The sequence below is a fragment of the Solea senegalensis genome, linkage group LG11 (genome assembly GCF_019176455.1).
Source record: "Solea senegalensis isolate Sse05_10M linkage group LG11, IFAPA_SoseM_1, whole genome shotgun sequence".
Lineage (NCBI taxonomy): Eukaryota > Metazoa > Chordata > Actinopteri > Pleuronectiformes > Soleidae > Solea > Solea senegalensis.
Window position 1 is genome coordinate 6,108,221 of NC_058031.1, and position 13,999 is coordinate 6,122,219.

At 44.2% G+C, this 13,999-nt stretch overlaps 1 protein-coding gene across 1 annotated transcript in view; it reads right to left on the reverse strand.

Annotated features, from left to right (window-relative positions):
- The window catches only part of camta1a (calmodulin binding transcription activator 1a), a 289,047-nt gene that overhangs the window by 118,767 nt on the left and 156,281 nt on the right, over nucleotides 1–13,999 (reverse strand). The window contains exon 5 of the mRNA XM_044037457.1: nucleotides 11,204–11,339. Coding sequence (XP_043893392.1) covers nucleotides 11,204–11,339 — 136 coding nt within the window. The remainder of the gene's footprint in view (nucleotides 1–11,203; nucleotides 11,340–13,999) is intronic.

Consider the following 13,999-nt stretch of genomic DNA (forward strand, 5'->3'; position numbering starts at 1 on the left):
ATACATATATATATATATAAAGTAGAGATGAGAGAAATTGCTCGCCTGTTCCACAGTACAATAGTGGAGGGGAGAGCTCGGGCATCTTACACTTGTGTGTGTGTAGCATGCTTAAACATCCAGACACTGTCCACTGCCTCCTGGCACACACACATTTACACACGTTCATATTCTGCAGAAATGGGCCGTTCACTTAATGAGAACCAGATATTTTATTATAAGAACCTTTGCACTTCCACTTCCCTCGCACACGCACATGTTAAACATATAAAGGAAGCAGATTTACACATGCACAATCAAAAGCTCTTTGGCTTCAAGAGTAAAGTGTGACAAATAAATCTGTGTTTTTTTGTGCTTTCCTATTAAGTAGTTATATTTTTGCATGTAATTGAAGTGTCTTATTAACTTAAGTGCAATGTGGGGAGAAGAAAAAAAAAGCACCCTTATATTTCTTTGCAAAAGGTTCATCGTCTGGGCTCGGTGTCATTTGAATAATCAATACGTCTGATTTTCACATTAAGACACCGTCAGTGTTCTCACCGAGGAAATTAACCCCACCTTTTGCTGAATGTGTTAAGTGTAAAGCCTGAGAAAGAAAAAGGAAAAGTGAGCCTGCTGGGAGTCAGGGTGGTCCTGTGATGAACACCTCCTGTGTCCTCCTTTCATCCTCGTTCTCTCTCCCTCCCTCCTCTGGGCTGTTATTGATCTGATCTCCTCTCTCAACTGGAGCCATGATTCATGTTGTTCCTACTGGCCCTCACTCAGCACACATAGACACAGCTCAGTCATGCCCTCCCCTATCTATCTGTCCATCTGTCTCTGCCTGCTCTCCCTTGCTCTGCCCTCAGGCTAGTGAGCCTGCTGTCCACATCGGGCACCATGGCCTGGTTTGAGCCTATGAATTATTACTGTTATTATTATTATTATTATCATTACTATTATTATTGTTGTTATTATTATTGTTATTATCCCATGTCTGGTGCTGGATGAAAAAAAATCGGTCTTACAGTGCTACCAATATTACGGTTTTGAGGTTTGTTTTCACTTTTTTTCTTTGCTTTTACAAAATTATACTCGCCTGTTTTGCTTTTATTTTGAAAATATGTCCACACAGCTCACATGGTACCTGCAGTTTGGCAAACATGTGGAGTCTTTGCTCAAATTCTGGTCACATGACATTGGTTTTACATGTCCTTCTCAACAGAATGTGCTTGCTGATGTTTGTTTTTTTAGGGTTTAATTTAGAGAACAAGTTTCTTTGATCCATTGATTTTGACCAGTATCTGATCTACTGTATATGATATTTGATATTGTACCCTTTAAGAATGAATACATTGTGAATGTATTAATGGTAGCTTGTATGTAGCTCTATATGGCTGCCTGTGATATTACTGATGAAGGCATTTTATCTACAACAAAATGAAATAATCACATTTCATCCCTCATAGTGTCATTCAAATGCAGACTGTTCATTTTATTGAGTAAAAAAAAAAAACAACCCAAAACAACACAAAGCTGGACACTGAGGCAGAGAGAAGAGAGAAAGAGAGAGAGAGAGAGAGACAGAGATGTGTATAAGACTTGCAGCAGCAGGAGCACATAAAAGCCCAGATTCAGCCAAGGCCCCTGCTCCAATGTGTAGAAATTAATTGAGTGAAAAAAATCTGCTGTTTAAGGTTGAAGTGGGTTATGGGAGGCAGTGTAACAATTGTTTTCTGTTTGCCAGCGGCTATATATCGTTCATTCCGACTTTCTCTCTCCTCTCCGCTCAGCACTCGGCTCACCCTCTCTCCCTCCCTCCCCATCTATCCACCTTCTCAGCGTCTCTTGCTCCTTCCTCTCCCTTTCATCAGTCTTTTATTTTCCACAGTGCACAGTCTTTTTGATTCATTTTTATCTCTCCCATTTTCATCAGTCACATAGGAAATTCGTTTTAGGTATCTTTAAATGTAATTTTCCTGCAATAACGGACTCAATTTATGAAAGGTGGTTTAACTCCATGTGTTCACATGTGTACATTTAGTGTGCAACTTCACTCACATATTATTGCATGAGGCACAGACACAGTTATCCCCCCCGAGAGTGTTTCACTGGGACTAAACAAATGCAAAAGAGAAAAAACGCAAATGCAATTTGTGTGCAAGGGTATCCATGTGTGTCAGTGTATCTGTAGACATACATGCATCATTATTTTGGTGACAGTGACATTAACAGGGGACCAGTGTCGACACACAATGCCGAACAAGCTAGGCACCCCCTTGGGCTTAAACAAATGACTCATTCTCGCTTTAAATGTGAGACAGAAATCCACAGAAGTCTCTGTGATTGCGTTTCAGTCCAGCAGCAACAACTAAAACAAAAATATGTAAAGCAGCTAAAAGAGCTCAACAAAACTAGCGACAAAAAAGACAAACAGAAAGGAAACCCAACAGAGAATCCATTAGCTGAGAAAAACATAAGAAAATATGATAGGACAAAGAGATACAAAGTTAAGACTAACAAATAAAACAAAGCCAAATAATGAAGTTCTTATTTCATCTGTCGCCCAAAGCAGAGGAGTTAAACCTGTTTCCTGAGTTAAACTCCTCTTTAGCAACTCTTTCATGTAAATATGATCCCTTTCAATATCACTCTGTGGAAAGCACAGTTGCTCGTGCTTTATAATTCTATACAAACACTTAACCATTCTCTTTGAACTTCACTGCTCCATTTATTATACCTCCTTTGAAGAGTGAATGTTAGCGCATCGGAACATTTTGATTTTGTAGTTATTAAATGTAACACAGCAACAAATTATGTCTCAACCTCTGTGTTGCTGGTTAATAAAACATAGACCATGTGCCGTATTCCAGCAGAATAAACGGCCAAAGCCAAAAGAGAGATAAATGTAGCCGTTGGAAGAGTGAGAGACGCTGGACTTTTACAAATTTATCTCACTGCAAACATCAATGCACAAATATGTTTTGCAGATGAGGCAGAAAAGCTCTTGTGGAATGTGTGGGGTGAGCTCGACTGCCTTTTTGAATAAAGGGGAGATAATGTCGCTGGATAATTCCAACTCAAAGAGCCTCTGTGTGTAGTAGTATCCTAAACACCAGTGCTGCACTTCCTATCTGCAGGATATTAGAAGAACCAAGTGTTCCAGAGCCAGCAGGGGAAAGAGGAGATCTGAAGAGAGCTGATGCTCTTGACAGAGGGGTTTGCCTTCTCTACAGGAATGGCTTCATAGTAACAGAGACCAGCAGAGTAAGCGGCTTTTTCAAAAAGAAGAAGCAAGTGGAGGTAAGAAAGAGAGGGAGCGAGAGGGGGGGAAAAGGAACAAGATAAAGCACGATGAGGAGAGAGGTAAGCTCGCAGATTCAGAAAAAGGCTTATTCTGAAGAGATATCCAAAACATTTCAGGCAATCTATAAAATGTACACTTTGATTCTACTCAACACTCGGACCCCAGGTGACCCTTTGGTCTTGGTCCACGGACAGAAATGGCCCAGAAATGTGTGAACCAACCAGAAATGGTTGCACATCATTACACTAAAACTCTGCAAAGGACTTGCACTCTGACATAAGCGAGGTAAAGAGTTGGAGTCATGCGAAAAACTTCTCGCTTTCCTTTGAACTGCTACCTTTAAATTCAAGTGAATCAGCTGCAGCGGTTTGAGGTCAGGACCGGAGTTTGCCATTCAGTTGATAACACTGCATGTTGTATCACCTGGTAGTGGGGTTTTCCAGGCAGTATGAATCACTGAAAAGTATTCCAGCCTGACATGAGAAATAGTAGAATGCAGAAGCCTTGGTAAAAGTTGCTTATTAACATAAATTCTAGGCCCTACGTTGCCCAGGGATCTGTGTTTCGCTCACGAGACTAAACAAAAGGAGAATTCACACACTAAGAGCAAAGCACAGAGTCATGCAAAGCCCATTCACTGCCTGCAGTGCTCTGTTTTTCACACTCTTTCTGCAAACCTTTTTTTGCCCCTGCTTTGCATATCAGCATATCCACCAATCCCAGGGGGGTTACATATATCAAAAACTGGCTAACTCAGTTGATTTGGTGTGCCAACAGTATTAATGAGGATAATGAAGCGACATGCAAAGAACGAGGAAGCTTCTGTCGCAAAAGAGGATCTTTGCCGCGTGTCCCCAAAGCAACAGTCATAAGGATTCAAGTTATTTCCACACTCTCTCCCCCCCCTTTTTTTAATGGGCCACGTTCAGAAGCCCCGATAAAGCCCACTCTATACATTGAAGTCAAAAAATCCTCAAATTAAAGTGCTTCTCATTCAGTTTTCTCACCATCCACTTCACAGTAAAGTTGGGAACCCCTGCGGAGTTGCCTCAGCACGACAACACGGCAACACGTGGCAACAAGTGGTCAATTAAATTACAGGAGCTGTCGATAATGCACAGCTTTTTGACAGGCTCCTTATACGTTCGCCTTCTACGGCAACCTTTCCGTATTTAGCCGCTCAAATCTGGTTGCTGGATTGAAATAATGATAGCAGGGTCAGCATGAAAGGCAGACTGAGCGCTTAGCTGCTGCTGAGTGATTTGGCAAAAGACACAAAAGCGGAAAACTAATTACTGTGGGGCTCAAGGAAAACCATGGGTAATGTTGACGTTCCCAATGCTGGGGGTACGGCGTTTAACGTGGGAAGGCTTTGGTTTTGTCACTAATAACAAGATAATAACTCTCATTAACTGTTCACTGTTTTAATCCACTTTCCTGGATTAAAACAACAAAAACATGTACCTATACCATGCATGGCAATGGTACGATCTAACGCTAGACGCTACTAAGGTGTGACTTCATGATCATTGTACTACGAAGCCTTTCCTCTCCCTTTAAGTTTGTGTTTACGTTATAAAATTCTCATCACAATTATTATTCTACGAGCCTGAATAAATGAAAAGACCATGTTCCTCCTGTGCCCATGCAACTGCTCAAAGACTATTACTCTATGTGAGAGCAGAAGGTTAGGAGTTATTACCATGGTAACCATTCTTTAAAATATCACATGCAGATTGGTCTTAACTCCTCCACAATCAGGAAATTCAAAAGGGAAGAGCAGGCTGTGTGAGCTCCGAGGCAAAGGAAAAAAAAAAAAAATCTTGAATAACAAAGCAGGCTCCAGGAGAAGAGAGAAGACAATGGAAACAGGAATCGATTTACTGTCTTTACAGAGCAGGCAACAGACTGTTGTCTAACAGACAGCCTATAAGTTTGAATAAAAATGGAAAATACAAACTTTTTCGCTTGGGGCTTTGTCTGTATCAGTAATCTGATCTTAATTTCACAGTTGACTTGGGGCAGGAGGGAAGCATGCACGGCGTCACCTCTTCTCTGAAACAGGGGTTTGTTTAGTGCCCTCTCACATCTGGCCACGCAATCTGGTGATATCACCCGCTGCATCTATAAATCAGTTATACCACCGCGACTGAGAACACATACAGGAACACAGAGATACGTACCCAGGTGCCGGTGAAATTGTGAAATTGTTATTTATTTGTCCCCGCCAATTGAAGCAGAAGACTAAGGGTGTGTACACATTCCAACCAGCACCTTAAGACAATCAATAAGACACCAATTTGCTTGGATGGACAGAAAAAATTCAACGTTGCCAGCAAAAGTATGGGCCAGACAGACGAGTTAAATGTTGAAGGTCATGTGATATTGAAAGCCAATGCAGTGTAGCATCCGGCATGCATCCACAAGCATCCACTCCATTACAACATTAGCAACTAATGTTTTGACATTTGTCTTCATTATTATCAATGAACAGAGGCGATTGAGCCACCAGCATGCTCCATTACCCTCCTTCATTGCACAGTTGCACAGTTGAAATCACACATTAGGGTGGATCCAACATGAAATGACAACTTACGGGGGCTAAAGATGCACCAGCTGATTATTTAGGTGGTGGAGGGCGAGCGAGTCGGTCGTCGGGACGGTGGGGTGGAGCTGGGGCAGGCATGGGAGTTAGGGAGTTGGTGGGGAACTGTATTGGCATTAAAGTCTGTGAAGTGTGGGGGCACAGAGCAGCGCGGAGCAGCACAGCACACCTTAAGAAGAGAAGCTCATTTCAATCGGTATAATTAGCCTGTGGTAATGAAATAAGTCAGAGGCAGCACCACCTTCACTTAAGAGAAAATCGATCTACGTTTGAGGGAGTTTATTAAAGCTTAGGAATAATGGGTGATAGGATAGAGAGGGTGGAGGGGGATGGGGAGCTGAGCCCGCGTGACTAGTTAATCAGGTAAGAAGAGGTGGTACCAGTGGGGCAGAAGCATGACAAGACGCACCGGCGGCAGTTTGTCAAAGCAGTTGTGTTGTCGGTCTTTGCTTTTTTTAACAGGAAGAAGCCCGGGGATACTAGAGCTATATACTACAGGATTAGAATGACATAGCTCTGTGGGAAAAAGAAGGAAATCACAAGCTGGTGTAACAGAGAATCCTGATTGATAGACAAGCAAATACGTGAGCAGAGATTCCCGTACAGGTTTGGTCACGGCTAGGAGTTGGGGAACAACTTGAGCTTGGTTAGAGCAGCGTGCAGCGAGACAGTCACTGATGGACAACTGTCCTCAAGTACCCTAAATGCATACAGGTTGCTAGGGGTTCTGCTTGCTCATTTATCCAGCCGTCTGGCCAACTCACCTGGAGTGATGGGGGAGACGTCAGGAAGGCAGGCTGCTATTTCACGGCCTGTTAAGCGCTAATGCCGCAACATGCCCTGCGCTCCAATTTTAGGGAACAGGGAGCATTACCGCCCAACTCAAGGTTCTGTCCGTCTGGACCATGGACTTGGAGAGTAGTGGGGGAGAAGAGAGGAGCAGAAAGGGGAAAGACAGGTGGGGGTGGAGAAGAACAATGAACGATCTAGCAAAAAAAAATTAAAAGATTCAGGAATGAAAGACACAGCGGGAGGAGGAGGAGAGAAAGACACAGAGAGAGAGAGAAAAAGAGCAGAGCTTTGGTTTTACATGGGCTGCTGAGCCAGCACTGCAGAGCAGACAGGACACCAGCAGCACTCACTGACATCGACTACTGCCACGCAAGGCTGCATCTCGCAGGCCTCTGAAGGCCTCTCACTCCTGGACTCACAGCCTCTCGCTCACCCGAGCCCCTGAACATCACTCGACTGAAACACCCACAACATTTGTCCTCTCTGGGCACTAAACCTGGCCCATGTAATAACCACAGAACCTCTATTAAGCACTGGGGGACTGGGGAATTGGAGCAGCTAGAGCACAGCATGAGTGATGTAAAGAATCTCCTGTAAAACAAGGACGGTTGTGCTCAAGTTATGTCAACTCTTTGTGCCCTGCCTGGTGAAGGTATCACATAAATTATGTATTTAAATGGACCTGTCTCCTCTCTTTCAAAATAGAGTAGTAAGCGGAAATAATTGCTCCTTTGCTCTCGTGTGGCCTCATACGTTCTCTGAGCAGAGGCCAAAAGTCAAGTCCTTTGTATGTGCTTATGGTAAGCATGACTGTGCATGATGGGTTCCAGGGGCTCGTCATAGGCTGGTTACAGCCTAATGGATCACTTATATGTCAGTCCCAAGGAGGGAGGTCTTTAAAGGACATGACTCAGGTCTTCTTGGAGAAGCATGCAGAAATGCAAAACACAGTTTGTTTGGGACTGGGACACTGACGCCATCCCAAGAAAACCATCAGAAACCGGAATTTGTCAGCAAAGTTTATGCGCTGATAACAAGTATAAGTACCAGTTATAGTAATAGTTGGCCGTCAAGGTCGTCAAGATCAAACTACATGATGATTTGTCTGTTTTTGCATCCAGTATGTGGTCATGGTACAGATGTGATTGTAGGTCATTATTATTATATATCATATATAGATGAAGGGTGGCAGTTTTCCTGTGCTTCCTCTCTCTCTCTCTCTCTTTCTCTCTGTACAAGTATAAACAAAAAAATCACACGACCGACTTCAGGTTACAACTCTTCCCTTTTTCCGACTGCTCATAAACGACGGACGGTTATTATTACTGATGGCTGTTATCCAAGGAAAGCTCAGTGTTAAAAAGTAATGGCGTAGACACACACACACACACACATGCCTGCGAGCCGCTCTGCAGCTGTCACGCACAGGTGAGGTAAGAGTGGCGCCTGATGCAAGAGGTCTGTCAACTCATTCCTTCTTGTTATATCATCGCTGGTCATGTTGACTGTTCGCGGCAGCCTAAAACAACCCTCGGGCCACCGGCAAATGTCCCCGCGCTCCCAGCGGGCCGCAGAGAGTCTCAGCACAGGCCATGTGAGCATCGTATTATTACGTACACTATGTGAGATAGCAGTTATAGTGCGAGTTCTATGAGCTCCCATGTGGCTTCGCAGTCCTACATCAGTTTCTGCCTGTTCTCTCTCGCTCTCTCTCTCCACTCACCTTCACATCTTGCTGCTCACAAAGCAATTAGCGCTGGTAAAGTAGACCGCTTACAACATATAGGCGCTCACAGTCGAAAATGATAGGAGGGAGAGTTGGTTCCAAGTTACTGCCAGCAGCACCGTGAACAGCCATCAGTCTTTATGTGTGTGCATGACTCCTGATGATTTTGCTTTAGTGCACTCTTTATCTTATGTTGTTGCATACTGCTCACTGCACATCACAGATTTAATGATTCGGCAACTGTACTCTGTCTGACCCTCCGCGCATTGCTAGTGATAGATATAAAATACTGTAATAGTCACCAGTGCATTGCTGAATGTTCATGTTAAGTGTCGAGTGGAATATAAAGACTAAAGGGCTGTGCATTAAAGAGATCTGCATGCGTTTCAGTCTGGCGAAAATTCAGACCACACTGCCTCCATAGCCTATCTACAGCAGTGAATCATGCGGGGTCTGCCTTTTGACACCCCAGATATGCCCCGGTGTGGAGTGTTCACAGGACTGTGCGCTGTATACAGTACATGACAATATGCAGCAAATACAGTTAAGACTGGAATTCTTTCTCTTGCAAACACCAGTCTTTTGTCTATTTACTTCACATGATCCATCATCTGAAAAGCCACGCTCTTAGTTATGGCTTATAAGGAATTATCTTTGCTTCATGTTGTCTCTAATATTTGGCTCGAGCTAAACAACGATGCCAGTCTCAGACATGCCAATGTTTGTGATCGGCTTACACTATTGGTCAGACAAATGTTGTTGATTGATGATTTTACACCATGTACTGACCTGCGAAGCTGAGTGTTGGATTTTCCCCACTGACTGTCGTTCCTCTAAAATGAACCTGCATTTACAGGAAATATTGCCAACTTACAACAGTTGTTGCTAGAATTAGCAAATGTTCAATGACTGAATATTCTACTTTTTACACTAAATCAGCTTTTTTTCCACCACAAAAGGAAATGCACAATGAACGTTGTTCAACAAGAGTGACCATTTTCTGTAGATTTGACCAACACTGATGCTGGAAAATAGGACAGTGGCCTATGTGTGTGATGATGTGTTCCCCAATTAAAGCAGCAATAAACAATTTGATTTATTTTTATATTAGTTATTTTGCATGCTTCAGGAATAGTCTGGAGAAATAGCCCGCTTTTACTGTAGAAGAGGCGGCTAATATTCCTAGCACATGGCTTTTTCCTTCGCTGATATGTGCCACAGAATCCTATAAATATTGCTTTGACACCCAAGACGACACACCAGTAGAGGCAAACTCACATCTACTCTGAAACTATAACCCTATTCTATTGTTGAAACAAAATCCATATGGGGTGCATTTACACTGCATGGTGCAAATGACCCAATTCTGATTGTTACCTCCCCCTGTGGTCCAAATCACATCTGACCCATGAAGGTATAAGCACGAAAAAGGCACATGGATTCAGATATTGTTCAGATCAGTTTCAGGCCTCGTTCATATGTGGTAATAACTCAGATATGAATCAGATCATGTGCATTTCGAAGCGGACGTGGCGATTGACGTAAAGACACGTGAGCGCGATCCACGACCACATGACTGTTGGTGCGATGGAACACTGAGAGCTCACGTCAGAGACGACGTAAGCGACATTTGATTGACTCAATCTGGTTTTTTTTCAACACTTTGATAAAGTCGTGTTGATAAAATGATACCACAGAAAGACAGAGTCACTGCCTGATCCCTGGTTGTGAAGGTGTGCGTGTATTCAGAGCCTAAATGTTACTGTGCATAATCTCTATTTACATGTTAATATAACAGTATTAGTGCAAGTTGGCTGAGTAAACATTCTGTAAAGCCGGGGCTGTCGGAAAATATGTTACAGTCCAAAAGGGTGGATGTGCATATTCCCAACAGGTTATCAGACCACTGCAGGACCAGAGATGACACTGAGCTGGCAACGCGAAGGAGGAGGCCATTTTCTCCGAGTGACAAATATCTGGAGGAGTACAAACAGAAAGCTGAGCTCCTGTTGGGAGAATGCCTGAGCTTTGTCTTTGTCACGCTGTGTGACACAGACTTACAGCACCACTCCCCGAGGTGTGTGTGTTTGGATACGTGCACATACTGTGTATGAATGTGTGTGTGTGCACAAATGGGAGACAAATATCGCTCACTCTCACATCTCTTCCTCTTCTCTATCTCAGTTTCCTGTGCTTCTGGAATCAATGCTTTGTGGCTGAACATATGAAATAGAGCAGAACCCAAACTTCAGCACCTTTGGAAAGAATAGGAAGTGAAGGAGTCAGGGGATGAGGCTTGCCTATTCTTATATGTGGGGCTTTTGATAAATCAGCCAAGGTGCTACCACCTCAGATTGAGCCTGGCTGAGCCAAGGACAGATAGAACTGGGCCTTTTATGGCAGAAGCTGGTATGGGGAGCGACTTGGGGAGAGGTGAGGGAGCGCTAGCTCCACAGTACTGCTTTGAGCCAGCAAGATTAATGTAGGCTCTCTGGAGCAAAGGCAACATCCAGAGCCTTAATAAGGTACAAACAATCGGTTCCACTCCACTGGCTTCCCAGGGAAAACTATTGTTGTGCCGCATTGTTTCTCGGTGAGGCTCCTTGGAGACGCGGGACGACTGCAGCATGTGACTGTCTCCATTACAGCCAGGGGAGAGCTCACTGTAAACCCATGTTTGTCTGTGTCAGAGTGAAGGTTGGCTCCAGCCCACCCCCACACCCACCCCCACCCCCTACACCGCCCCTTTCCCCGTTCACTCCCCGTAAATCCAAACTCTTGTCAGCCCACTCACCTCAACTCCCTGCACTTTCAACTTCATGTGATCCTCCCGTGTGGTCTTCCCGTCTTTCCTCTTCTTCCAGCAGTAGCCATCCTTCCTGTACTTCACTTTCTTCCTGTTGTACAATATCATCGACCCATTCTGCGGCCTGGATCCAGAGAGAGACGGGACAGAGAGACAAAGGGAGAGAGCGAGCGAGAGAGAGAGAGAGAGAATAAACATCAGATAGATGACAAGAATTTTTAGGCAAAACTACAGCACAGCTCGGGGACTCATTTTAAGAGATGTACAAAAAAAGGCCCAACACAAGTCTGTAGCAGGCAGAAAATGCACAAGTGACAGAGATGACAAGGCTTCTTTATTGTGTTTTTCAGCATTGGTTTGCACAGTTTGACGACGAGCAAAGCGCCCTTCAGCACACATTCTGCCCAATGAGAAGTGTGTGTGCTGCAAGCAGCTAAAGTGACACTCCTCCTGATGGAGTAAATTACATTACATGAAGGCCAGTGTGTAAGTGTGTGTGTGTGTGTGTGTGTGTGTGAGGGGGGGCGGTGCTTCTCTTTCCTTGTCTCTCATTCATTCAGCTTAAATGAGTAGTGTTGGAAGTCCCTCGAGGGAAAGAGAAGATCCTCCTTCACACTCCATTCATAATTCATTCTCCCTCCACCAGATCACAGCCTGTAGGCTCATAATGATATAATGTAACTATTTGATGATAATCTGCCTTTCCACTTCGATTTGTAACAGAGGCATTTGGCGCTCAGAGTTAAACATTAACACAAAGCGCGGCATAAAACATTTAAGACTTGCTCAACAATTAGTGAGCAGTTGAACGAGCTTTACGTTTGTCACTTTGAATTGTGATGTCGCTGGGTGTCACACTTATGCCACACTTTCAGTCTCCATGCACTGCTGACACACACACACACACAACACAGTGAAATACAGTGGCCTACACTCTTTTCCTATGCAGACATACATATGCACCATAGATTTGACTGGTTTACATAATAGGGCTTTGCTGTTGTCCATATAAAGATGACAAAAAGTATTGTGAAAGTGCCAACTATCTCTGCAACACAAGCAATGCCGAGCCCAAACGCGCGCGCACACACACACACACACACACACAGCTGCTATGATTTGGAGCTCTCCCAAATGAGAACAGGTTTGCCTCGGTATTTGTTGCCTCAGAGTGAATGAATGGAAAAGCCACCTGCCCAAGCTGTTGAGAAGGCAGTGTAACTGTTCGGGGCGGCGGGCGGCTTAACCATCCAGTCAGCTGGTGAGCCTTGTTAGCCTTCTACTCACTGCTCACTTACATACACACAAAAACAGAAAAGTCGAAAAAGTAATGGCTGCAAAAGCTTGCGTCAGAGACAGAAAGAACAAAATCTGGACTGATTTGTGTCTTGGTGTAATAATATCCAAAACACCCGATGCTTCTTAAGGCATTGTTTTGTTGTTTATTGTTGGGTTTTTTTTTCCCACAAGGTTTATTTATAATGCTGCATGCATCATTTTGCTGAACTGCCTTTGGGGCCCGGGTCCATGTTTATCTTGGTATCACTCATCAATCATTTTCTCTGCCGGATCTCAGGGGCCAGTGGGGTGGAAGGAGGGAGAGGGGTCCCTGCAGTTCCCCCCTCTGTGGCCCTTGACAGCACCTTCTAATGGGAGACGCCACTCAGACACTGATGTGCTCGGTCTTTGCTGATCTCCCTTCGTCCCTCTCCTCCTCCCTTCCACTCTCTGCAGCCCTCTCTTTTTTTGCCGTCAGTCAAGTGGAGCTGGGCACCAGGGAACGTCTCTGTCTCCTCCTTCGCTCCAGCTCGTCTCCAGCTTTCTCTCTGCCTCTTGTTTCATGTGTCTCAGGATGCCTCACCTCCACTCTCCGAGACCTCCCTCTCTTTCTCCTCCTGTCTCCTCCTCACTCCCTTCCCTCTGTTGTTTTGCACCAAGCATACGTTGCCAGAAACAACTATTAAACACATATTTTTTTATTGGTCAGTTTCAGAAGTGGAACTGCTCAATCGCTGCGTGGAATAAACAGCGAGTATAAATTGTGTTCTACTTTACAACATCTGTAATGTCATCCAACGCGGGGCTGTGATCATAAACGACGTTCAGGGACTAAGAACTTTGCAGTTTGCTGGAGTCTCACTGTACTGTATGCAGATTTGCAAAGGGAATGTCATTTGAAGGACACTCGTTTGACATGCCTAAATCAGCACAATGCATCAATCAAACACCGAAATGGCCCTGCTCAAGAATGCAATCCTATTATTTCTATATCATTCTGGGTTTTGTCCTTCAAAAAGATACAAGGAGTGTGTGCTTCTTAAACTGTGGCCCTGCGGGAGACAAAAAGATGGGCGCGGATGAGATAAGGCAGAAAATCAAATGACACAGGGCTATCTGATCTCCTCCAGAGCACTGGAAATTGGGGTGAGGCTTCAGTGTCAGAGGCTCCACGCCGTATTTATCTGCTTGGCGCAAAAACTTATTCGCTCAGCTATTTTTGAGTGACTGTTAGGTGGATGCTATTTTCAATTCAAGGCACTTTGGACCCAGAGGAAAAAGCCCAGGCTCCCACACTGGAATAGGTCTGAGGCAGAGACCAGTCTAAAATGCATGCTAAGGTAACATAATGTGTCTCTTCTCTCCTGCATTCTCTCTTTCTCTCTTCCTCCCACTCATCTCCTTCTACTGTATACTTAGGCATTTCAATTAATCTTATCAGAAATATACATATTTATACATGAAGGGAAAAGCTAACTGCTCTGTTATCAAAGAAGCGTGACAGGG